This window comes from Gopherus flavomarginatus, chromosome 6, assembly GCF_025201925.1.
Source record: "Gopherus flavomarginatus isolate rGopFla2 chromosome 6, rGopFla2.mat.asm, whole genome shotgun sequence".
Taxonomy (NCBI): domain Eukaryota; kingdom Metazoa; phylum Chordata; order Testudines; family Testudinidae; genus Gopherus; species Gopherus flavomarginatus.
The window spans coordinates 67,680,232-67,704,372 of record NC_066622.1 but is presented as its reverse complement, the minus strand read 5'-3'; the positions used below and the strand labels follow the sequence as shown (position 1 = coordinate 67,704,372).

Genomic DNA, 24,141 nt, shown 5'->3' with positions numbered 1-24,141 from the left:
TTTTGGGGGATTTATTTTTAGCAATTTGTGAGTCTTATGTAGATGTCCAAAAATTAGAGGTTTGGGGACTTTCTAATGTATATTATATTCTTCACTTATTACAGTAGTATATGCTGTAATGATTAATCTCTTTGTAATGTTTCCTAGTGGCCTTTAATGTAGTACTGTTTCAAACAGCACTGCATTGTAGCACACTAGGGAATCTTTAGTGCGCACCAGCAGGGTCTAGATGGACCTTTTAATGCACAACATGATAGTGCACTGTACAAATCATACCCCTGTAATCTGCATTACTGCTCCTTGTAGTCAGGCCCTTAGAGATAAATAACTATTTCCAGTGTTAATGTGATAAACACAGATTATTATTTTTTGTTTTTTGGGTTGTTTAACAGTATTGTTCTATTCAAACTTTAAATCTGAAGCTCTATTCATATTCAAATTCCCAAATGAGAAGTTGACAGAGCAACTGATTTTGCAATGGCAAGTAGTTTGTCAGTCCAATTTTTCCATTCTCTCCCAAACAGTTGTCTATGGGAGAGGATTACTAATGTCTGCTCGTCTTCTCTCCTTCCCCACAAATAGTATCTCTTTGCAACAGGGAAGGGACGATTGCTAGCTGTGAATCTTTGTACAAGTCTTCCTGCTCTGGATTTTGGTTTGTTGGTGGGAAAAGGAACATGTAGCTTTCCTTCTTCCCTTCCCTATGCTACTTTCACAAAAAGGGTTCAGATTATAATCTTCTCAGACTATGCCTCCTTCAGTTATTTTAGTGTGTAGCGGGTGAGTGATTATCCCCAAATTAACTCTTAAGAAGGTTGGCAATCCTGAGCAGTTGTATACCTTCAGAAAGGGGAGGAGGAAGAGCCTGATTGAGAATCTAGAGTGCACCTGGTTTCATCCAGCTCCATCTTCTCCTGGCAGGGAACCTCTGACCTCTGCTGGTTTGACTCTGTCCCATCTTTTCCTGCTTCTGGATCCTGCCACCCTTGCAGTATGGGTCAGGTGTCCCAGCCAGCAGCAGCTGAGCTAGGGAAGCATCCTCTCAACATGCTGAAAACACTGCCCAGTGGTGAGGGTAGGCAGGCAGAGAGCAGAAGGCATCTCCCCCCTCTGGGATGGGGGCCAGTTTTGGTTATTTGAATAGTGGAGAAGTGTGGGGAGGAGAGTTGCTCTTGGAGGAGCTAAGGACTTGTGTGCTTTTCTGTAGGGTTTTAAGGGAAAATCCAAGATTTAGTCAGAGATGGAACCAGAGTTGTTTGCATTACTGGCTAGCAGCTCTTTGTTCCGTGGGTTCTGATATTTCTGAGCCTTTTGGTACCACAGTAGTAACATCAGCTTAGAGTGTGTTCATTTATATTGTAAAGTCTTTTACAGCAAATTTCATGTAAAACACCTCACTACCCTAGAAGATGAGTGCTGTATCCAGAAATAAGCCTACGCTTTTGCATGCAAATGGGGACTTTAGTCTCTCTTGGTTCTTATTGCTCTATCATACCTAGGCCAGAAAACAACACTAGTTGATCTTCTGAAAACTGATCAGGTGTCAGTGCTGATTCATTTTGATCTGTCAGTTGCCTGTGATACTATTGATTGTGTGACATTGCTGGACACATCTGCTGGTGTCTCTAGCAGGAGTAGATGGGGTTGCTAGTGAGTGGCTGTGCTTCCTTTCAGAGACATCCCAAAAGATAAAGGTTCATGTTCCCTGAGGCTTCTCATATGTAGGTGATGTTCCTGGATAGGATTGTCTTTGGGGATTAAGCCCAGGACCTCTGGATGTAAAAGCATCAGATTTGATGATCAGGTCCACTGACTTGAAGGCGGTAGCAGACTTGTAATCTTCTCTGATCTTGTCTTCACTGTAGGGAAATTGGTGTATTAACGAAAGATAAAATCCTAGTGAAGACAGGGCAGTTGGTAGTCAGTTTGAGTGAGACTAGTTTTTAAACTCCTAATTTATATGAAGGCTGCAGACTGTCTTGTCTTCACTAGGATTTTAGTTAACCAGAGTTAAATTGGATTGAGAACACCTCTTTTTCTTTTCTTAGGGCTTATCTGCACTTACATTTTATAGTGCTCTAGTTTGCTGGCTCAGGGGGGTGAAAAATCACCCCCATGAGCGCAGCTAGTCTGAGCGCTTTAACACGCTAGTGTAAACAGGCTCTGAGTGTTGGGAGCCATGCTCCGAAAGCTTGCATGTGACCACACTCGCACTTCAGAGTGCTGCGGCGGGACCATTCCCGCGACAGCGCTTTGAAGTTTCTAGTGTAGCCATGCCCTTAGTTAAGACAAGGCCTATATGTGGTCCAGACGCTAGATGCGGGATAAAGAAACTTATTACTGTGTGATACGCACTAACACACTGTGACTCTGTATGCTCATCCCTCCTGTTCAAATAGTATGTGTGGTATTTAGTAGGGTTGTTGAGAGAGAGAGATGAGCTATGGTGTGTTCTGTATCCTGATACCCAGCTCTGTTTCTGTCTTGTCAATATAGTTGATGCAGTTTAGTTACTCGCTGGCTGAGGCTTCACACAGGTAAGATTAAGGAGAAGCTTGTTAGTAAGGGAAAAAACAGTAGAGATTTATACAAGTCCCCTTAACTGAGGCAGTGCATCTGTTTGTTACTCAGGATCTCAATTTGGGATTCATCGAAAAGTAAAGCTGGAAGGGACCTCCAGATGTCATGTGTGTCAGCCTCTCATTCTGAGGCAGGACTGTTAGGTCCTAAGCTTCCTTTGGGTGGGCAGGAGCAATTTTTTCATCTCTGTACTTTTCTTGACAAGCAATCTTAAAGGCCCCAAGTGGTATGGGTCTTGGGTACCTAAGACACCCGCTCTCTCCCAGTGTGGTACTGCTGCAGTTGTGAAACAGACACTGAGCGATCCGCCTTCGGCTTAAAAGGAAGCTGTCTAGTTACGTAAGGGCTCTTTCTATGAGTGATCCTCAGCGCTGGGACTGTTAGTATACATGGGGCTGATGAAACCTTGATTTATTAACATTCTGAGCACAACTCATCTATCTTTCTGGATTCTTGTAAGAGAGGAGTGAGGGAGGGGTGAATGGTTTGGCAGGTATGTACGACGGGTTGATTAACTTGGTGACTATTTTGATAGATAGCCATCCTCTTCAAAGCTGATCCTAAGTCTGTCAATATAGATCCGTTAGTTTTATATATTTTTAATATTGCATAGGTGCCTGTAACCTTAGAAAAGTGCGCTTATAAGAAGGCAGGGATTTTCCCAGCTTGCTAATGACTCACTGCCACGCCCTGAGTCTCCTGTAGGCACATTTATTGTCCAAACTTAAACAAAGTGGCTCCTCAGCTCGTCCGTTACATTTCTGGTTTTCACTGCCTCCCCTGGCGGTCCTGCTTCTGCTCTTGTTCCTGCTGCTTCTGCTTCTGCAACTTGCTGCCTCTTTCTCAGCCAGTTCCCCCTCACTGGGTCTCTTTGACTCTTTATAGCCCCAGCTGCACTCTTAAGCCTAACTAGGGTCATATGACCAGGCACAGGTGCACTGTTCCTGCTCCCTCTTAAAGGGCCAGTCACCCTGTGACAATTCTATAAAGCAAATTTAAGATATGTCTACACTGCAGTTAAAACCTATGGCTGGCCTGTGCCAGCTGAATCGGGTCCGTGGGGCTCAGGCTAAAGGGCTGTTTAATTGTGGTGTAGACTTGGGTCCTTGGCCTGGAGCCAGAGCTCTAGGACCCTGTGGGGTGAGAGTCTCCTAGAGCTTGTGCTTCAGCCTGAGCCAGAACATCTAAGCCAAAATGAACTTCTTAGCCCAAGTCCTGCAGTCCTGAGTCAGCTGGCACGTGTCAGCTGTGGGTGTCTAATTGCAGTGTAGACCTACTATTAAGCATTGTTGAAAGCATATCTCTTGATCTCTGCATTTCCATGAGCTATTGAGAAGTCGTACAGTTTTAATGTCATATCGGAATATTACCCTTTCTGTGCTCCTTGTGGTTTTTTGTCTACAGGTTTTCTTTCTCACTACAAATGGAGTAGAAGAAACCATATTACTTTGCTTTAGGCTACGTCTACACAGTTAACCTGGGTAATTGGCATCTGGGTCTGAGCACCCAAGTTGTCCTAATCCTACTGTGAGCAATTCCCCTGCAAAGCCCTAACCTTGTTACTGTGTCCTCACTGTTTCTGCTCTTGCCTCTAGTTCTTTATGGGGAGACAATCTAGGATTCTCTCCCTGTCAGCTGTGGGATAAATTGTCTGTCCTTCAGGGGGAATTGTGGGAAGACATTGGAGAGCTATGAGCACTAGAATGATTTAGCTTGAAAAGTAAGTGGGCTCCAGCCTGAGTCAAAGTTATGCCTGTGTTCTAACTCACAAGCCTAAACTTAAAGCATCTTCAAGCCAAGGTAGAAAGTTCCCTTCGCAACATACAACTCCATGCATCTGCCTGTCTCTGTGGCAGCTGTACAGAGAACTCCTTCTGTACAAAGCAACAGGAATTGGGATAATAGCACATTCTTTTTCGAGTGATGGTCCCCATTGCATTCTACTGAGGGTTATGCTCATGCACCATGTACCCAGAGCCAGAGCTTTTCAAAGTAGTCGTGTGTGTTGGTCCGCACATGTGCCCTTGCATTGCCTCGTGGTTTCGCCCAAGGTGATAAAGGGCAGGATTGACCAACCATGTCTTCAGTTCCTTCTCACCAACACATAATCCGAGTCGGAGCTGCTTCTTTTCTCTTGTCATTGGTGACTTAGACGCCGACTCCATATGTGCTCCAGTGCCAGAGCACTCGCAGAAAAAAAAAATTGGGTGTTTAGCACCCACCAGCAGCCAGCTCCTCCCCAGCACCTCCCACTTACCAATGACCCTGCCAATCAACTTCTCCCCCCTCCCTCCCAGCGCTCCTGCCCTCTATGTTCAGCTCTTCCATGGTGTGCAGGAGGCACTAGGAAGAAGGGAAGGGGGCAGAGCGGGGGCGGGAAGAGGTGGGGCCAGGAGTGGAGTAGGGGCATAGGTGAGCAATTAGGGGAAGAGGGTGGAGTGGGGGTTGAGCACTCTCCCCCCACGCACACACACTTATGCTTGGTGACACACTTTCGAAACTTTCCAGAAAAACTGTTTCTGTTCTTGTACATAGTTAGGATTTTACTGATTTTTTTTTTTTGTAGCAGCTTTAGTGTTCATAGTAATTTTTGTAAGATTAAAGACTTTGGGATGCCGCTTTGGTGGCAGGGTACTGGATTATATCAAAGATGAAGGGATTCAAAGTCTGTGCTTCCTGCCTTTGCTCATTTTCACTGAACGACAAGCACCAGTGGTGGCTGTACTGCTTGGGAGAAGTGCATGTAGTATCCAGGTGCAATACCTGCCTCCTTCGCTTCTCGTACCCAGGAAGGCCAGGCCCTATACCTGAAGAAGCATCTCATGGAGGTTGCTATGGGGCTGCAGTCAGCTCCTTGCTTCAATATTCGCCTTCAGAACAGTCTTGCTCAGCCCTAGAGGAATCCCCTGTCTCATCACCCAATCCTTCGTTGAGGAGACATTTGAAGCTGGGTCTGGACGATGCGCCAGTCAGCCCAGCTCTGGCTGTACTGACAGATCCAGAGAGGTTCACCTCATTGTCCTTGGATGCGACTATGTCGTTGACATCCTCCTCTGACCTGGATGACTACCATCAATTTCAGGAGCTGGTCAGGAGAATAGTTAATGCTCTTCATATCCCATTGGAGGAGGTGCAGGACAGTCAGCACCAACTACTAAACATCTTGCATACATCAGTATCCTCTGGAGTGGCCCTACTGATCAACGATGCCATTCTCCAACCGGCATGCACCATGTGGCATACTGTGGACACGTGCACTCCCACCGCAAAGGGGGCAGAAAAGAGATGTACTGTGTCCCCCCGAGGGGTCTGAGTTTCTGTTCTCCCCTCCTCTATCTAATTCCCTGGTGATCCAGGCTGATAAGGAGTGGTCCAGACAACAGCACTCATGCACCACCCTCTCTGACAAAGAGGGCAAGAGGTTTGACATTATAAGTAGAAAGGTATTTTCCTTGGCCAGCTCTGTATCTTGAACTACCTAGCGCTGATGGACAAACATGACTTCTTGAACTATAGGCAGATGGTGGATTTTGCAGATAAGCTAACTCAACAGGACTGTGCTCGTTTCCAAGCCATTTTGGAGGAGGGCAAGTTTGTCTCCAGGACTATACTTCATGCTGCAGTTGATTCCATGGACATGTCTTTGCACAAAGTGTGACTGGAATACGCATGAGGAGGGAATCCTGGTTACATTCCTCAGGCTTCCCTTGAGAGGTATAGAGCACAACTGAGGACCTCCCTTTTGATGAATCACCCTCTTCTACCAGAAGACTGGCGATTCTTTACACTCACTGAAAGACTCTAGACCAGAGGTCTCAAACTCAAATGACCATGAGGGATGTGTCTCTGACACACACCCCTCACTGCCTTTGGCCCTGCCCCCACTCCGCCACTTCCATTAGGCCCCACTCCTTCCCTGCCCCATTCCAACCCCTTCCCCGAAGTCCCCACCCCAGCGCTTCCCCAGGGGGTGCAGAAAGGGTGCAGGGCGCAGCGGGGGCTCAGGGCAGGGAGTTGGTGTGTGGGGTGCAAGAGGGTGAGAGGTGCAGCACAGGGTCAGGGTGCAGGGTACAGCAGGTGGCTCAGGGCAGGGAATGCAGGAGGGGTGTGGAATGTGGCAGGGGACTCAGGGCAGGGAGTTGGGGGCAAGAGGGGTGTGGGGTGTGGCAGGGAGCTCAGGGCAGGTAGTTGGGGTGCAGGAGGGGCTTGGTGCGAGCTCCAGCCCAGCACTGCTTACCTAGAGCGGCTCCGAGGTGGCAGCGGCACGCACAGGGGCCAGTGCAGGCTCCCTGACTGCCTGCCCTGGCCCCCAGCCCTGCGCCGCTCTGTTCCAGGAAGCAGCTGGAACCGTGTCCCTGCAGCCCCTGGGGGAGAGGGAGGAGCTCAGAGTTCTGTGTCTGCTGCTCTTGCCGCTCCTCCAGGTACCTCCCATGAAGCTCCCGTTGGCTGTGGTTCCCTGTTCCTGGCCAATGGGAGCTGCGGGGGTCGGTGCCTGGAAGGAGGCAATGCAGAAGCCCTCTGCCTCCTTCCCCCTCCCCCTGGACCGAAGGGGCATGCTGCCAGCTGCTTCAGAGGAGCAGCGTGGGGCTATCAGCGCCACAGGGGGCAATCCTGCAGGTAGGCAGAGGGATGGAGGCGGGGGATCGGCGGGCTCGGCAGGCCACATGCGAGAGCCCCACGAGCTGCATGTTTGAGACCCCTGCTCTAGACCCGCCCTTCAATCCCGAGGCAAATATACACCAGCACTGAAATGAAAATGTATATGCCATCGTCTACATAATGCTATTGAACTCCCCAATTCTACCACTAGCAAGCCTACGAACCTCCACAGAAGTGCCTGAAGGTTCACAGGTCTTGCCTGCCTGGTCTGCCGATGGTCAGCCCTTCATGCAGCGCACTTAGTTTTTGTGTAAGCGATATTTGTGAGTGCATCTAGAGAGCCATCAACCACTTCACACCATGCTCTTGCCAACTCACCCCCTTTGGTGCATTCAGTACTGCACAAGGGAAAGGGTCAGTGCCCATTCAGAAGGCGACACCCTGGTCGTCGACTGGTTGAACCAGATGAGCGATGTCTTTCCTCCCCTGCAATGCATCTTTCACAAACTCCAACGGGAGAGGGCAATGGTCATCCTGATTGCTCTATTCTGACCTGGCCAGTTCTGGTTTCCTCTGCTTCTCTGCATGTCAAAACATCCTCCACTCCTACTCCCAACGTTTCCGGAACTGCTTTCACAACACAACGGCAGACTCATATACCTCAATCCACAGATGCTTCACCTGACAGCCTGTTTTTTTGGATGGACACCTCTGCTGGCATGAAAATATTCGTCAGCAGTATGACATGTCTTCTCCAGTAGTAGGAAGGGTTCCATGAGATGAGCCTACTGAGCTAAATGGACGCGTTTCACCTCCTGGGCCCAACAGAAAGCTGTTGGCATCCTTATGCTCTTGGACTATTTCCTCTCTTTGAAGGTCTTGGGGCTTGCTCTCAACTCCTGCTCCCTTTCTCTCCTTTCCATGAAGGTCGCTTTTCTTGTGGCTATCACCTCTGTAAGGAGGGTTCGCAAACTTGGAGTCATGATGGTAAATCTCCCTTGTACCACGTTTCATAAGGATAGAGTTTCACTGTGCTTGCATCTCCAATTTCTACCAAAAGTGGTTTCCCGCTTCCACCTCAACCAACCCATATGTTTGCCATCCTTCTTTCCCAAATCACATGCCTCAGATGAGGAACAGCCGCTTCATTGTCTCAATGTCCATAGAGCCCTGGCCTTTTACTTATACAGGACGAAGCCCTTCCAGAAATCTAGACTACTCCTTGCTATAGTGGAGAGAATTAAAGGGCAGGCCATCTCCACCCAGAGAATCTCTAAGTGGGTTTTAGGGCGCATTACACTGTGCAATCAACTACCAGGACAGTCCCCACCAGATGGGATACAGGCCCATTCCATGAGAGCGCAGGCAACAACTACTGCTGTACTCCACGACAAACACATATAAGGCAGCCACATGGAGTCCAGTACACACCTTTTCTTCTCATTTATGCTCTAGTGCAGAGGTCCCTGAAGTTTGAGGCCCCCTCCTGCCCTTGTGGGGGGTGGAGGGGCGTCTGGGGGGGGGGTGGCAGGGCCTGGACCAGCCCCCACAGTGGTGGGGCGGAAGTACCACCCAGCTCCTCCCCCCCAGCTCTTCTCCGATCCAGCCCCCAGCTGTGTCCCCGGCCACCAGCCCCACGTGCGCCTGGCCCCATCTCTAGCCTTGTCTGCTGACTGGGGCTCTGTTCCTGGCCTTGCCCCCAGCCGCAGCCCCAGGCTGGGAGTGGAGCCTCACCTTGCTGTGGTCCTTGGTGCTGGCCTCCACCACAGCCCGGCAGCGCTGCCACTCCCATCCCTGTCTCCAGCCCTGGCCCCAGCCCCACCCGCAGCTGCAACCCCAGCCTCGTCCCCCTTACCTTGTTTGCGTTACTCCGTGAGACGCAGTCCCACTCCTGGGGAGCAATAGGGGGAGGGCAGAATAAGGGAGTTGCAACCCTCAACTTTGGTGACTGCTGCTCTAGTGCATGATTCTCATTCGGTGCAGTGGTCCTCTGTTCCATGGTTCCGTCATCTTCCCACACTCTCCTCCTAATTAACTACTGCTTGTTAATAATTCTCAGTGGAATATAATAGGGATCATCACTTGAAGAAGGAGGGGTGGTTACTTACTATAACTGGAGGTTCTTTGAGATGTATGATCCCTATCTGTATTCCAATCCCATCCTCCTTCCCATCTGCTGTGGATCTCGTAGATCTGCAGCGAAGGAACTGAAGATGTGGTTGGTCTGCTCTGCCCTATATCTGCTTGGCCAAAACCACGTGGCAATGCAAGGGCACAGACACGGGCCAATGGATGCTACTACTTTGGAAAGGTCTGGGCGCATGCACATAACCCTCAGTGGAATACAGATAGGGACCACTTGAAGAACCTCCAGTTACAGGTAAGTGACTGCCCCTTTTACACTCCCAAGTTTAGATGTATAGTTGAAGGCCAAGGTTGTTTTGGGGAGGGAAGAAGGTGTCTAAAATGGTTTGGCTCAGTTTCTCTTGCCTAAAAATGAAATTGGTCTAGAACACTGACTTCAATACAATCCCGTGGGACACACCCACCAAATGTGGTCATGTATTCACACTGTAGATGTAGGTGGTGGATATACTATGCATACAGATAGTGGATATTGTGATGGAAGGATGAGTCAGGTTTTATACAGCTAATTTGATCACATTACAGGCATCCAAGGAAAATGCTGCAATATCTGCCAATTAATTAAAGCATTAATATAAGGAGCAGCAGCTCTGTGATGTTTACATAGTGCTCTTACAATGGAAGCTCAGACAGGAGGCTCCAGAAGGCTGTTTAGAAGATCACTACATTTGCATAAGAATTAAGGAGCTTCATAACCCCTTCCTCTCTCTGCGGTGCTCATTTTTTGGGAGCAGCCCTCACATTCCCACCAATCTTCTGAAATGAGTAATGAGCCATTTATACAGCTTCCTCCCTGAGAGACTGAGCTTGGACAGCTACTTAGAGGGGAAATTAAATGCAACCTAATGAATGAGACTAATGAGCAAATTGGCAATGTGAGGATTTAGTGTGTAGTATGCTGTTGGAGTTTGCGAGCATCTTGTCTCAATCTCGAATCATCCTGCCGGTCACCAAAGGGATGATCATCCTGGCTGTACACCAAGGTCCCACAGAGCTTACTACCCTGTTACAATAATTTGTTTTTAGCACAAGTTGCTTTTAGTTCTGTGGTCCGGCCATTGGTAAGCTAAGACTCTAATGATGTTCTCTCTTTTTCTTCCAGAGCTTTCAGAAATTGAACCCAATGTCTTTCTCCGACCCTTCCTGGAAGTAATCCGTTCTGAAGACACTACAGGTCCCATCACGGGGTTGGCCCTGACATCTGTGAACAAGTTCCTCTCATACGCATTAATAGGTATGGGGCTTGGATCACTGGCATTTCCCAAAATGCCAGCCAAGTGTATGCTTTGGAAATCCCATGCATAATGGGGTAATACATATTTGCAGCCTTCTCAGGGTTGAAGTCTGCCTGAGCTGATGGTGTGGGGATGGCAGTCTTCAGTAATACTTAGGAAATAATGGGGAAGTGTTTTGTCTGTAAACTTTGTTCATGCGATGCTGACTAGTGCCGTTCACAGCTTTAGAATGGTGGTAGATGGTAGTAAATAGCTCTAGGACTTCTAGTCTTTTCTAACCATTGCAGGCATTTCAGGGCATCTGAAATATTTTTTAAGCACCTAGAAGTGTGTTAGGTATGTCACAGAAATATATAAAGGAGCAATCCATGCGCTGGAGTGTTTGCCATGTGCTTTCAGACACAGTATAACAAGGTGCGAAGGGAGAGTGGAGAATGAGGGCAAGGGTTACAATAATAGGTTCTCACACACAATAAACTCAGCAGGGTTACTTGGGGAGGTATTCCCAGATCTTGACGGTTCTGTGATAGGTGGATTTTTTTTTTATAGTCCAGTTCCTGTCCAGTGGCCTACATTGTGTCTGTCAGCTCCTGAAAAACTCACTTCTCACAGTTGACATGGCAGTAGTTTTGCTATTACTTCTTTGTTTGTCTGTATAAAGAGAGAGAGAGAGTACTTCTTGGGATCAGTGGGGGGGAAATCAACTTGTGGCACTAATATTTTTAAATGAGCCATATGGGAGAATAGGGTTCTTTGGAAACTTGAAACTCTTCCTGTGCTTACTAGACTGTAGGAACATCACTAGATTAGGGGTGGAGGGTGGTGCATGTTGCGTTGTTCTGTAGCACCCCCTCGTGGCTGTATGCACTGAGTTTTGTTCAGCAATCACTGCAGAACATGCTATGTGCCGCTGCTTGTATTGAGGTGGCAGAGAGCTAGCGGGAACAAAGAAGCCAGGCATTGCGTCTGAAGGATGGAAAAAAGTTGAGGTCGTCTCCAACATCGTGTGTTTATAGGGTGGAGTAGTTGTGGAGTTAGAATCTAGTGACAAATGGCAGCTCCTGCTTGCTTAGGTTTCAGGTACTTGTTACCAGAAAGCTTTGTATTGTAGGTGAATCTAATAATCACTTTAGCATAAGAAACCCAGTCCCCAAGTTAAGAAAAGAAATGCTAAGAAACTGGGATCTTCGTGACCTATTAAAATGGGCATCTCAGTCTGTTTCTTCTGGTTGGTACCTTGGTGTGTCTGCAGTGGTGTGTAATGGTAAAATTAAATGCTTAACTGGTGGGATATCTCCAAACTTTTTATATAATTTTAGTGTAATGTACTGTGACAATAAATGCATTAGGAACACACAAACCATTCTTAGCACATGCACCTTTGAAAATGTAAGCAACAGTGCAATTCTTGTATCCTGGTAGAAAGAGGACATGACAGTTTCTAAGTGGAATGAGTACACAGTGACTTCCTGTGTGTGCTTGTGAACTGGGAAGTAGGACCAAAATGTCAGATACACTTTTAGCTTTTAGCTTTGTGTTTTAACAGGTAGGATCACCTGTACAGTAGACACGCAGCGTTTCAGTCAGCAGAGTAACTGCATAAATGACTAAAGACAGTTGGTTTAGGATTTCAGTTGTTTATTTTAACAAAGCTAGATAGAAAAGATTGAGAGTTTGACAACATTCTTTAACTTCCTAATTAGCTACAGGTCACACCAGAGCTCCCCAGGAAGAGGCCATCTCTAAAGTGTGTGGGGTGTGTGATTTTTGCAGGCAATGGCAGAATCCTTTGGTTTTTGTTTTGGAACAGCACCTGTAATCCAAATTCTCAGTGATTGTTTGAGGTGATGTTTTCAGGGGCCTTGCCTTTTGTGCTTCTCCAGACACCAATGAGGCTGGGATTAACGGTGCTGATTGAATGTCTGGCTGGGGCTGCATTGTTATATGAAAGCCCTGTCATTCTTACCTTCCCTTTTGTGATATTAACTTACTTCACTCAAGCACAGAAACTATCAAAGTGCTATATAAAGATACACAAAATGTAAAACTCTTCTTAACAAGCAAGCTTTTCCCAGATTATAAATCGGGAACAAGAGTGGGGAAATGTAGTGTGGCTGATGTTTGCTGTGCTTTCTAACTCTGAGTAATTGAATGACCAAACCAGAACCTGTTCCAAAATTGGCATTTGTTAGGTCTGTGTGGGAGCAGATGGCCTGTGCTCTGCACTTGGGGTTTAAGACCAGTGTGCAGTGGAAGGACTGGCGTATTTAACACAACGTGTTTGAAGCGGTGTCTTGAGATGCGGTATGTTTTATAAACAGCTCCCTCTTCCTACTCCTCAGGGCTTTTTGAGGAAAACATGCATTTCTCATTCTCTCAGATGGAATCTCTACCAGCTAGTCAGGTGGTTGGTTGTCTAACCAGTATTGAGAGAGAGAGAGAGTGGTTGAAAACCCTTAAATCAGAAAACATCCTCTTCAGAGTAACGCAGTTCTTGAGTGCACTTTTTGACATCTGATCTCCAACTGGCCAAGGTCTGTTATGAGTTGGTATTAATGCAGCCATTTATTAATGGTGTAGCGTGCAGTCTGGAAGTCTGCTGTCCAGTCAGAACGTAAGAACGACCATACTGGGTCAGACCAAAGGTCCATCTAGCCCAGCATCCTGTCTCCTGACTAATGCCAGGTTCCCCAGAGGGAATGAACAGAACCGATGCCAGGTGCCCCAGAGGGAATGAACAGAACAGGTAATCGTGGTTTAAAAAAAAAACAGGTAAAACAATTAAGTGTCCATCTTGCATGTAGTTTGGTAGAAATAGTCATCATTACAGAATGTTGTCATAGGTTGTCTTCTGCTCTGACATAAACACTTCATGTTTGCTTGGACACTTACATTCTGTATATACCATGGCAATTTTTAGCTAATTTAGGAACAGGAAACCTTGTGACAATATTAACATCAGTTGAATTTTTCTTCATTGTTTCCCAGTGCATTTGCTTTTGGATTAGTTATTTTTTGAGCTTTACTATTTCTGCAGGACGACTAGCAACCAATTTCTTTGATAGATGCTGTAGAGAACATAAGAGCAGCCATACTGGGTCAGACCAATGGTGCATCTAGCCCATCCTGCCTTCCTACAGTGGCCAGTGCCAGATACTTCAGAGGGAACAGAACAAGGCAATTATCGAGTGATCCAGAGCATGGGGTTGTGTCCTTGACCATCTTGACTAATAGCCATTTATGAACCTATCATCCGTGAATTTGTTTTTCTTTTTTGAACCCAGTTATACTTTGGGCCTTCACAACATATCCTGGCAATGAGTTCCACAGATTGACTGTGTGTTGTATGAAGAAGTACTTCTTTTTGTTTATTTTAAACCTACTGCCTGTTAATTTCGTCAGGTGAGCCCTGGTTCTTGTGTTATGAGATGGGTAAATAACACTTCCCTCTTCACTTTCTCCACACCGTGCATGGTTTTATAGATCTCTACCATATCTTCCCTTTGTCATCTCTTTTCTAAGAGTCTTTTAATCTCTCCTCATACAGAAGCTGTTCCATACCCCTAAATATTTTTGATGCCCTTCTCTGAAACTTTTCCAGTTGAGATATCTTTTCTGAGATAGGGCAACCAAAACTGCACGCAGAGTATTCAAGGTGTGGGCATACCATTAATTTCTATAGTGGCATTATGAGATTTTCTCTTTTATTATCTATCTCTTTCCTAATGAGTCCTTACATTCTGTTAACTTTTTTGAATGTCTCTGCACATTGAACGGATGTTTTCAGAGAACTATGCACAATGACTCCAAGATCTTTCTTGAATAGTAACAGCAAATTTAGACCCCAATCTTCTTGTATGTATATTTGGGATTGTATTTCAAAGTGCATTACTTCGCGCTTATCAATATTTAATTTCATGTGCCATTTTGTTACCCCGTCACCCAGTTTAGTGAGATCCGTTACTTTGAACTTAACGATCTTGAGTAATTTTTTGTATTGGCAAATTTTTGCCATTCCGCTGTTTATCCCTATTTCCATATCATATGGAATATGTTAAACAGCACTGGTCCCAGTACTGATCCTTGGGGGAAACTGCTATTTACTTCTCTTCACTGTAAAAACTGACCATTCATTCCTACCCTTTGTTTTTATCTTTTAACCAGTTACTGATCTATGAGAGGACCTTTCCTCTTATTCCATGACTGCTTACTTTGCTTAAGAGCCTTTGGTGTGGGACCTTGTCAAAGGTTCTCTGATAGTCCAAGTACATTGTGTCCACTGGATCACCTGTGTCCACATGTGTGCTGACCCTCTCAAAGAATGCTAATAGATTGGTGAGGCATGGTTTCCCTTTACAAAAGCCATGCTGATTCTTCCCCAACATATTGTGTTTGCTCTTTACTATAGTTTCAGCCAATTTGCCTGGTACTGAAGTTAGGCTTACTGACCTGTAATTGCCAGGATCGCTCCGGAGCCTTTTTAAAAAATCGATGTCACATTCAGTATCCTTCTGTCATCTGTTCCAGAGGCTGATTTTAAGTGATAGGTTACATACTACAATTGGTAGTTCTGTAATTTCATAGTTGAGTTCATTCAGAACTCTTGGGTGAATACCATCTGGTTCTGGTGATTTACTGTTTTAATTTATCAATTTGTCCAAAAACTTCTCTATTGACACTCAGTTTGGGACAGTTCCTCAGATTTGTCACCTAAAAAGAATGGCTGAGGTGTGGGAACTTCCAACACATCCTTTGTGTTGAAGACCAGTGCAAAGAATTCATTTAGTTTCTTTGTAACGTCCTTGTCTTCCTTAAGTGCTCCTTTAGCACTTTGGTCATCCAGTGGCCCCACTGACTGTTTGGCAGGCTTCCTGCTTCTGATATACTTAAACAAAAAAATTGCTATTAGTTTTTTGTCTTTTGCTATTTGTTCTTAAAATTCTTTTTTGGCCTGCCTAATTATACTTTGACAATTGACTTTCCAGAGTTTATGCTCCTTTCTGTTTTCCTCAGTAGGCTTCGACTTCCAATTTGTAAAGGATTCCCTTTTGTATCTTTTACTCTGCTGTTCCTCATATTGTTTTTTTTTAATTTGGGATACGCATTTAGTTGAACCTTTGGTATGTTTTTGTTAAATAGTTTGCAGGCATTTCACCCTTGTGACTATTCCTTTTAATTTCTGTTTAACTAGCTTTCTCATTTTTTTTTGTAGTTCCCCTTTTTGAAATTAAATGCTACTGTGGTGAATGTCTTTGGTATTTTCTCCCTTACAAGGATGCTAAATTTAATTACGTTATGGTTGCTATTACAGATTATTTCAGGTATATAGTCACCTCTCAGACCAGATCCTGTGATCCACTTAGGACTAAATCAACAATTGCCTCTCCTCTTGTGGGTTCTAGAACTAGCTGCTCTAAGAAGCAAAAGTAATATTATCTAAAAATTTTATGTCCGCGTCCTGTCCTGAAATGACATGTACCCAGTCAATATGGGGAGAGTTGAGATCCCCAATTATTACAGTTTTTTCTGTTTTCTGTAGCCTCTCTAATCTCTGAGCATTTCACAATCACTATCCTGGTCAGGTGGTCAGTAGTATATTCCTACTGCTATAGTCTTATTATTCAAGCACGGAATTTCTATCTATAGAGATTCTGTGGTACAACTAGATTCATTTAAGATTTTTTACTATATTTGACTCTACCCTGGTATTACCATTTTCCATTGATAAGTTTCTGTGAAATATCCTAATTTGATACAAGGCACTCAAGTTGACCCATCTTAGTACTTAGACTTCTAGCATTTGTATATAAGCATTTATTAAATTTGTCAGTATTTAATTGTCTACCTTCATGTAATGTAACTGAATGGGATTTTTCCGTTTGACTGTTTCTCTTCAGTTCCTGCCTGTACTGTGTTCAACTTCTGTCCTCTCTTCTTCACAAGGGTAATAGAGTACCTCCTTTTAATAGACCCTCTCTAAAGGCATGTCCGTGTCCAAGCCATGTGCTCTTCTTCACCTGTGGGCTTTCTCCCAGGCCTTAGTTTAAAAATTGCTTTGCAACCTATTTCATTTTACATGCCAGCAGTCTGGTTCCGTTTTGCTTTAGATGGAGCCCATCCTTCCTATATAAGCTCCACTTTCCCACAAGGTTTTCCAGTTCCTCATAAACCAGAATCCCTCCTTCCAACACCACTATCTCATCCACGCATTGAGACCCTGTAGTTCTTCTTCGAGTGATTGCTCATATCCATTCCAGTTAGGTGTGCGTGCGCCGTGTGCATGTTCATCGGAAGATTTTTACCCTAGCAACACTTGGTGGGTCGGCTGGGCGCCCCCTGGAGTGGCGCCGGATATATACCTCTGCCGACCCAACCGCCCCTCAGTTCCTTCTTACCGCCCGTGTCGGTTGTTGGAATAGTAAGCGCGGCTTAGCTGATCTCCACCTCCCTAGCTACTCATAGTTTTCTCGTTGTTATTGTGTATATAGTTCAAATGTTTATACTTGCAGTTAATTATTTTCTTCAACATAGTTAGTGTATATAGTTAAGAGGGGTTCAGGGATTAGCCTCTTCCCCTCACCCGGGGCCGGGGCCCATGCCCGGTTCACCGGGTTTCAAACCGTGCTCGACCTGTCGCAAGCCAATGCCTACAGGAGATCCTCACGACTCCTGCCTTAAGTGCCTTGGGGAATCCCACCTCGCAGATAAGTGCCGCATTTGCAAGGCCTTCAAGCCGTGGACCAAAAAGAAGCGGGACTTTCGTCTTAGACAGCTCCTGATGGAGGCAGCTCTCACTCCTCCACCATTGGCACCGAGCGCCGGACAGTCTGCACCGGGGAGAAGTGCATCTTAGGCACCGGAGCGCATCGGTATCGCTAAGGCCCCTCGGCACCAACTGTCGCTGACCCAGATGTCTGCTCGGCACCACTTCCTCTTCCCGCGGGTAAAAAAACATAAGACTCCTGTGGTTTCCGTGTCCTCGCCGCAGTCGGAGCACCAGCCTAAGTCGGACCACCCGCCACTGACAACTGCCGTGGCAGCGACAACTTCAGCACCGTCGATTCTGGTCCCGCAAGAGCCGTCGAATCCGGTGCCTGACAGCTCCCCGGCACGCGCCGTGGTTGAGCTTACTATTCCCTCCACGCTGGACAATTTCTCTACGGCAAGGGAACTGATTGCGCTGACGGAGTCTGCACTGCCTCAACCCCCGGCACTGCCGGTGCGGGTTATACAGTCCATAGGCAAGCCTACCCTACTGAGACCATCCTCTGTCGGCACCGCTGAGAGGCACCGATCACGATTGCGGTCCTGCCGGCGTTCTCGGTCCCATCGCCGATCTCGGTCCCGACGCCGCTCGCAGTCCCAGTACCGTTCTCCATCTTGATACCGCTCGCACTCGCGGCACCGTTCAAGACCCAGTTCACTGGCCTGGTACTCTCAGTACCGATCAAGCTCACAGCACCGCACCTCTCGCAGCTGCTCCCGGCGTCGAGCTTCGAGGTCCCGGTTGACCTCCTGGCACTGTTCCGGCTGCAGGTCCCGGTCTCATTCCCGGTACCGGTATAGCGCCCAGTACCGCTCTCCGCTGCAGCGTACAAACAGACTACCCAGGGATGGAGACCATTCTCAGGGGTTTTCAACTCCTCCTTGGCCGTCTCGCCATGCATCTATGTCATTCCAACACTCCAGTGCTTCCTATGCACAGGACCGTGACTTAGATGTTCCCAGCCGTGTCTTTCAAGAGACCCCGGCTCAGGACCAAGGACCTCATCAGTGGTCCTTCTGGATGCCTTGGGCATATCACCAAGCCCAAGGTGGACCTCCAGTGCCATCACGCTCTGTACCATTGGAGCACCGGGTGCCGTAGGCTACTGTTAGCCGCCTCCCTCCTGCGGCTAAGGAGGACGTTCCCATTCGGGCACCAGACCCTCAGGTACCACCTGAGTCGGACGTCACCCAAGTCCATGAGACAATGGAGGACCCGTTTGTCCCTGGCCTTTCCTCTTCGTCTTCTCCAGATGAAGCGGTGGCGGGGACATCCTCCTTGGGCCCTCCTCCAATTGACCTAAGGTCACATCAAGACCTCCTGAGACGGGTGGCTCTGAACATGAACCTCCAGGTGGAGGAAGTTCCAGAGATAGAGGACCCGGTGGTAGATATTTTGTCGGCTGACACTCCCACAAGAGTGGCCTTACCATTTATTTGGACGATCCAAGCGAAGGCTGATACCACCTGGCAGTCTCCAGCATCTATTCCACCCACGGCTCGGGGAGTTGAGAAGAAGTACATGGTGCCCTCTAAGGGGTACGAGTACCTGTACGTACACCCTCCTCCCTGTTCCCTCGTTGTCCAATCAGTTAACGAAAGGGAGCGCCATGGCCAAGCTCCTGCCCCAAAACCAAAGGAGGCTAGGTGCATGGATTTATTGGGACGTAAAATCTACTCTGCCGGGGGCCTCCAACTCAGGGTGGCAAACCAACAAGCCCTACTTAGCCGCTATTACTATAACACCTGGGCGGCAGTTGACGAAGGTTTCTAACCATTAGAGGAGTGAAGTTCTGGAATAGTCTCCCAAGGGAAGTGGTGGGGTCAAAAGACATATCTGGCTTTAAGATTAAGCTTGATAAGTTTATGGAAGGGATGGTATGATGGGATAGCTTAATTTTGGCAATTGATCTTTGATTATCAGCAGATAAGTATGCCCAGTGTTCGGTGATGGGATGTTGGATGGGATGGGATCTGAGTTACTGCAGAGAATTCTTTTCTGAGTGCTGGCTGGTGAGTCTTGCCCACATGCTCAGGGTTTAGCTGATTGCCATATTTGGGGTCAGGAAGGAATTTTCCTCCCGGGGCAGATTGGCAGAGGCCCTGGAGGTTTTTCGCCTTCCTCTGCAGCGTGGGGCATGGGTCACTTGCTGATGGATTCTCTGCAGCTTGAGGTCTTCAAACCACAATTTGAAGACGTCAATAACTCAGACATAGGTTAGGGGTTTGTTATAGAAGTGGATGGGTAGGGTTTTGTGGCCTGCTTTGTGCAGGAGGTCAGACTAGATGATCATATTGGTCCCTTCTGACCCTAAAGTCTGTGAGTCTATGAGTTGAGAAATTCACAGAGCTAGTCCCTCAAGACTTGCGCCAAGAGTTTGCAGCCCTTTTGGAGGAAGGGAAGAAGATGGCGAGAACTTCTCTCCAGGCTTCCTTAGACGCAGCTGACTCCGTGGCCAGAACTCTGGCTTCAGGAATTACCATGTGGCGAATATCATGGCTTCATGTGTCAGGCCTTCCACCTGAATTGCGGTATATGATACAGGACTTGCCCTTCGAAGGTCAGGGCCTATTTTCGGAAAAGACTGATCCTAGGCTGCAGAGTCTGAAGGACAATAGGGTGATCATGCGCTCACTCGGGATGCACACACCGCAGACTCAGCGCAGACCCTTCCGGCCCCAGCCTCAGCGCCCTTACCCCCCACCTAGACAGCGGTAGGACTTCGGCAGGAGGCGTGGCCGAGGCAATCGTAGACGGCAGTCCAGACCCCAAGGGAGTCAGAATCACGGCCCCGCCAAACCACCCGCAGGACCTAAACCAAACTTTTGAAGGCGTGCCCGAGGGCGACGTACCAGTTGTTCAACAGGATCCTTTCCCTCCCTTTTGCAACCGCCTTTCCTCTTTCCTCCCTGCGTGGACCCAACTAACTTCAGATCGTTAGATCTTACGCACGGTAGAATTTGGATACCGCCTTCAGTTTATTTCACCTCCCCCCTCCCACCCTCGTCCCTCTTCAGGGACCCCTCTCACGAGCAAATCATCTGGCAGGAGGTACAGTCCCTCCTTGCCATGGGAGCTATAGAGGAGGTACTGGAGGACTTGAAGGGCAAGGGGTTCTACTCCCGCTATTTCCTAATCCCCAAGGCGAAGGGAGGTCTCAGACCAATTCTAGACCTGCGGGGACTCAACAAGTTCTTGATAAAGTTGAAGTTCCGCATGGTATCCTTGGGGACCATCATCCCATCCTTGGATCCTGGAAACTGGTATGCCGCCCTCGATATGAAGGACGCGTATTTTCACATTGCCATTTATCCTCCGCACAGACGGTACCTCAAGTTTGTGGTCAACCGTCAACATTTCCAATTTACAGTCCTTCCGTTTGGCCTCTCCACAACCCCAGGAGTGTTCACAAAGTGTATGGCCGTAGTCGCCGCCTCCCTCCGTTGTCGACGCATACACATCTTCCCATATCTCAACAATTGGCTCATTCGCGGGGCCTCCGAGACCCAAGTAACGCGGCACGTGGGCATTGTCAAGGACCTGTTCATCCAACTAGGCCTGATGATCAACCTAGAGAAATCTACTCTGATTCCCACACAAAGAATAGAGTTCATTGGGGCCATTCTGGACTCCAGTTTTGCCAGGGCCTGCTTACCACAGCTGCGGTTTCACGCAATAATATCAATTGTACAAGGCCTACAAAAATTCCCAACCACTTCGGCTCGAACTTGTCTCGGCCTCCTGGGTCACATGGCTGCTTGCACGTTCGTGACCAAGCACGCCAGGCTACGCCTACATCTTCAAACTTGGCTCTCCTCAGCATACCACCCGGGGAGACACAATATAGACAGGATCCTCACCGTTCCCCCGAGACTTCTAGGTTCCCTCGACTGGTGGTTGACGCCCTCCCTGGTGTGTGCAGGAATGCCATTCCGTCTGCTCCAGACTTCTATGGCCCTGAAGATGGATGCGTCATCTCTCGGCTGGAGTGCTCACCTCGGACATATTCGCACTCAAGGTCTTTGGCCATCTCAGGAGCTGGCCTTGCACATCAATGTCCGAGAGTTGAGAGCAGTCCGCCTTGCGTGCCAGGCGTTTCAACAGCATCTGCAAGGCCGTTGTGTTGTCTGTGAACACCATGACACAACGGCCATGTATTACATAAACAAACGGGGGGACACGGTCCTCCCCCCTTTGTCAGGAAGCCATTCAACTCTGGGACTTTTGGGTAGCCCATTCGATAGACCTGGTTGCGTCCTTTCTCCCACGGGTTCGGAACACTCTGGCGGATCGACTCAGCAGATCCTTCCGCTCTCACGAGTGGTCGATCCGTCCGGACATTATTCAGTCAGTTTTCCAGAAGTGGGGATTTCCCCACATAGATCTCTTCGCTTCCCACAAGAACAGGAAATGCCAGATGTTCTGCTCCTTCCAAGGTCTCTCCCCGGGCTCGATCTCGGACGCTTTCCTGATACCATGGATGAGCCAACTGCTCTACGCCTTTCCACCGTTCGCGCTGGTTCACAGGGTCCTGCTGAAGCTCCATAGGGACGGAGCTCGCTTGATCATGATCGCCCCAGCGTGGCCCAGGCAGCACTGGTACACCATGTTGCTCGACCTGTCGATAGCCAGGCCAATTACCCTGCCTCTTCTCCCAGACCTCATAACTCAGGACCACGGCAGACTTCACCACCCAGACTTGCAGTCCCTACACCTCACGGCATGGCTCCTGCGTGGTTGAGCCAGTCAGAGTTACGCTGTTCTGCCTCAGTACAACAAATACTCCTGGATAGCAGGAAACCTTCCACTCGGTCTATGTATCTGGCCAAGTGGAAGCGTTTCTCCTGCTGGTGCGAAACGCAAAATGTTACTCCCACTGAGGTCTCGATCCCCACCATCCTGGACTACCTCTGATTTCTCAAACAGCAGGGCCTAGCGGTATCATCATTGAGGGTGCACTTGGCGGCCATTTCTACCTTCCACCCAGGAGAGAGTGGCCACTCCGTGTTTCCACACCCTATGGTTTCCAGGTTCCTCAAGGGCTTGGAGCGCCTATACCCCCAAGTACGTCGCCCTGCCCCTACCTGGGACCTCAACCTGGTCATAACCAACCTTATGTCTCCACCATTCGAGCCGTTAGCACCTTGCTCGCTGCTATACCTGTCCTGGAAGACAGTGTTTTCTTCGTAGCCATTACATCAGCCAGACGAGTCTCCGAGCTTCGGGTGCTCACGGTGGACCCGCTGTATACTATCTTTCACAAGGACAAGGTGCAGTTGCGACCGCACCCAGCATTCCTCCCTAAAGTGGTATCGGCCTTCCATATCAATCAGGACATCTTCCTTCCGGTCTTCCTCTCGAAGCCGCATTCATCACGATGGGAGCAACAATTGCACTCCCTTGATGTCCGTAGGGCGCTCACATTTTATATCGAATGGACGAAGCCCTTTTGTAAATCGCCCCAACTCTTCGTCGCAGTGGCAGACCAAATGAAGGGCCTACCTCTCTCCTCTCAGAGGATCTCCTCTTGGGTGACGGCATGCATCCGCACTTGTTATGATTTGGCTCATGTTCCCTTGGGCCATCTCACCGCACATTGTACTGCCTTTCTGGCTCATGTACCAATCCAGGAAATATGTCGTGCAGCTACCTGGTCCTCGGTCCACACCTTTGCTTCGCATTATGCTCTGGTTCAACAGTCTAGGGATGATGCAGCCTTTGGCTCAGAAGTTTTGCATTCTGCCACATCTCACTCTGACCCTACCGCCTAGGTGAGGCTTGGGAATCACCTAACTGGAATGGATATGAGCAATCACTCGAAGAAGAAAAGACAGTTACTCACCTTTGTAACTGTTGTTCTTCGAGATGTGTTGCTCATATCCATTCCAAACCCGCCCTCCTTCCCCACTGTCAGAGTAGCCGGCAAGAAGGAACTGAGTGGCGATTGGGTCAGCAGGGGTATATATCCGGGGGCTTCCAGCCGACCCACCGAGTGTTGCTAGGGTAAAAATCTTCCGACGAACGTGCATGCGGCGTGCGCACACCTAACTGGAATGGATATGAGCAACACATCTCGAAGAACAACAGTTACAAAGGTGAGTAACCGTCTTTTTTTGCCTATCTAACTGGTCCAGTGCATGGAACTAGAAGCATTTCAGAGAATGCTACCAGGGAGATCTTTTCTTCTCTGCATCTAGCAACTTAAATTTGGCATCTAGAACCTCTCTCCTACCTTTCTCTACCTCACTGGTACCAACATATACCATGACCACTGGCTCCTCCACAGCACTTCACCAAACCTATCTAGATGTCTTGAGCAGTCCTTAACCTTCAGTCAAGGCTTGCAGTGAATTTCAAAAGCATATTCTCTACTTTTCCCTTTTGAAATGTATTTGCTTTGCTGCAATCACCATATATGTCGTGGACTTCAGAATGTTCATAGCAGCTTTCTACATTTCCACTTCTAAAACAAACTTTCACTCTCAACATCACTGGGCTCAGCATGTCTATAGGTGCAGGCTGGATTTTCACCAGTTAAGCTCTATCTTCAGCACCACAGGGGAGCCACTCTTTGAATTTGTATGCTGCAGTAGAGATGATCCATCTTGTGTAGATTGAGAGAAATAACTACCTCCTGCGGTAGTAGAATTGGTTTATATTGTGGGGAGAATAAGAATCCCCTTCCAGTTCTGACCTGGTTCTTTTGAGTTTTATTTTCTGGTGTATACATCTGCTACTAAGAACCTGTACAGCAGTCTGACCAGTAATAAATGACTAGCTAATTAGTCCAAGTTTTGGAGAATGAGTTAACTTCAT

The 24,141-nt window shown here is 47.7% G+C and overlaps 1 protein-coding gene across 11 annotated transcripts in view; it reads left to right on the top strand.

Annotated features, from left to right (window-relative positions):
- GBF1 (golgi brefeldin A resistant guanine nucleotide exchange factor 1) overlaps positions 1 to 24,141 on the top strand; it is a 170,715-nt gene that overhangs the window by 86,974 nt on the left and 59,600 nt on the right. For all 11 annotated transcript variants that reach the window (XM_050959900.1, XM_050959901.1, XM_050959902.1 and 8 more), the window contains one exon: positions 10,427 to 10,558. In XM_050959900.1, coding sequence (XP_050815857.1) covers positions 10,427 to 10,558 — 132 coding nt within the window. The remainder of the gene's footprint in view (positions 1 to 10,426; positions 10,559 to 24,141) is intronic.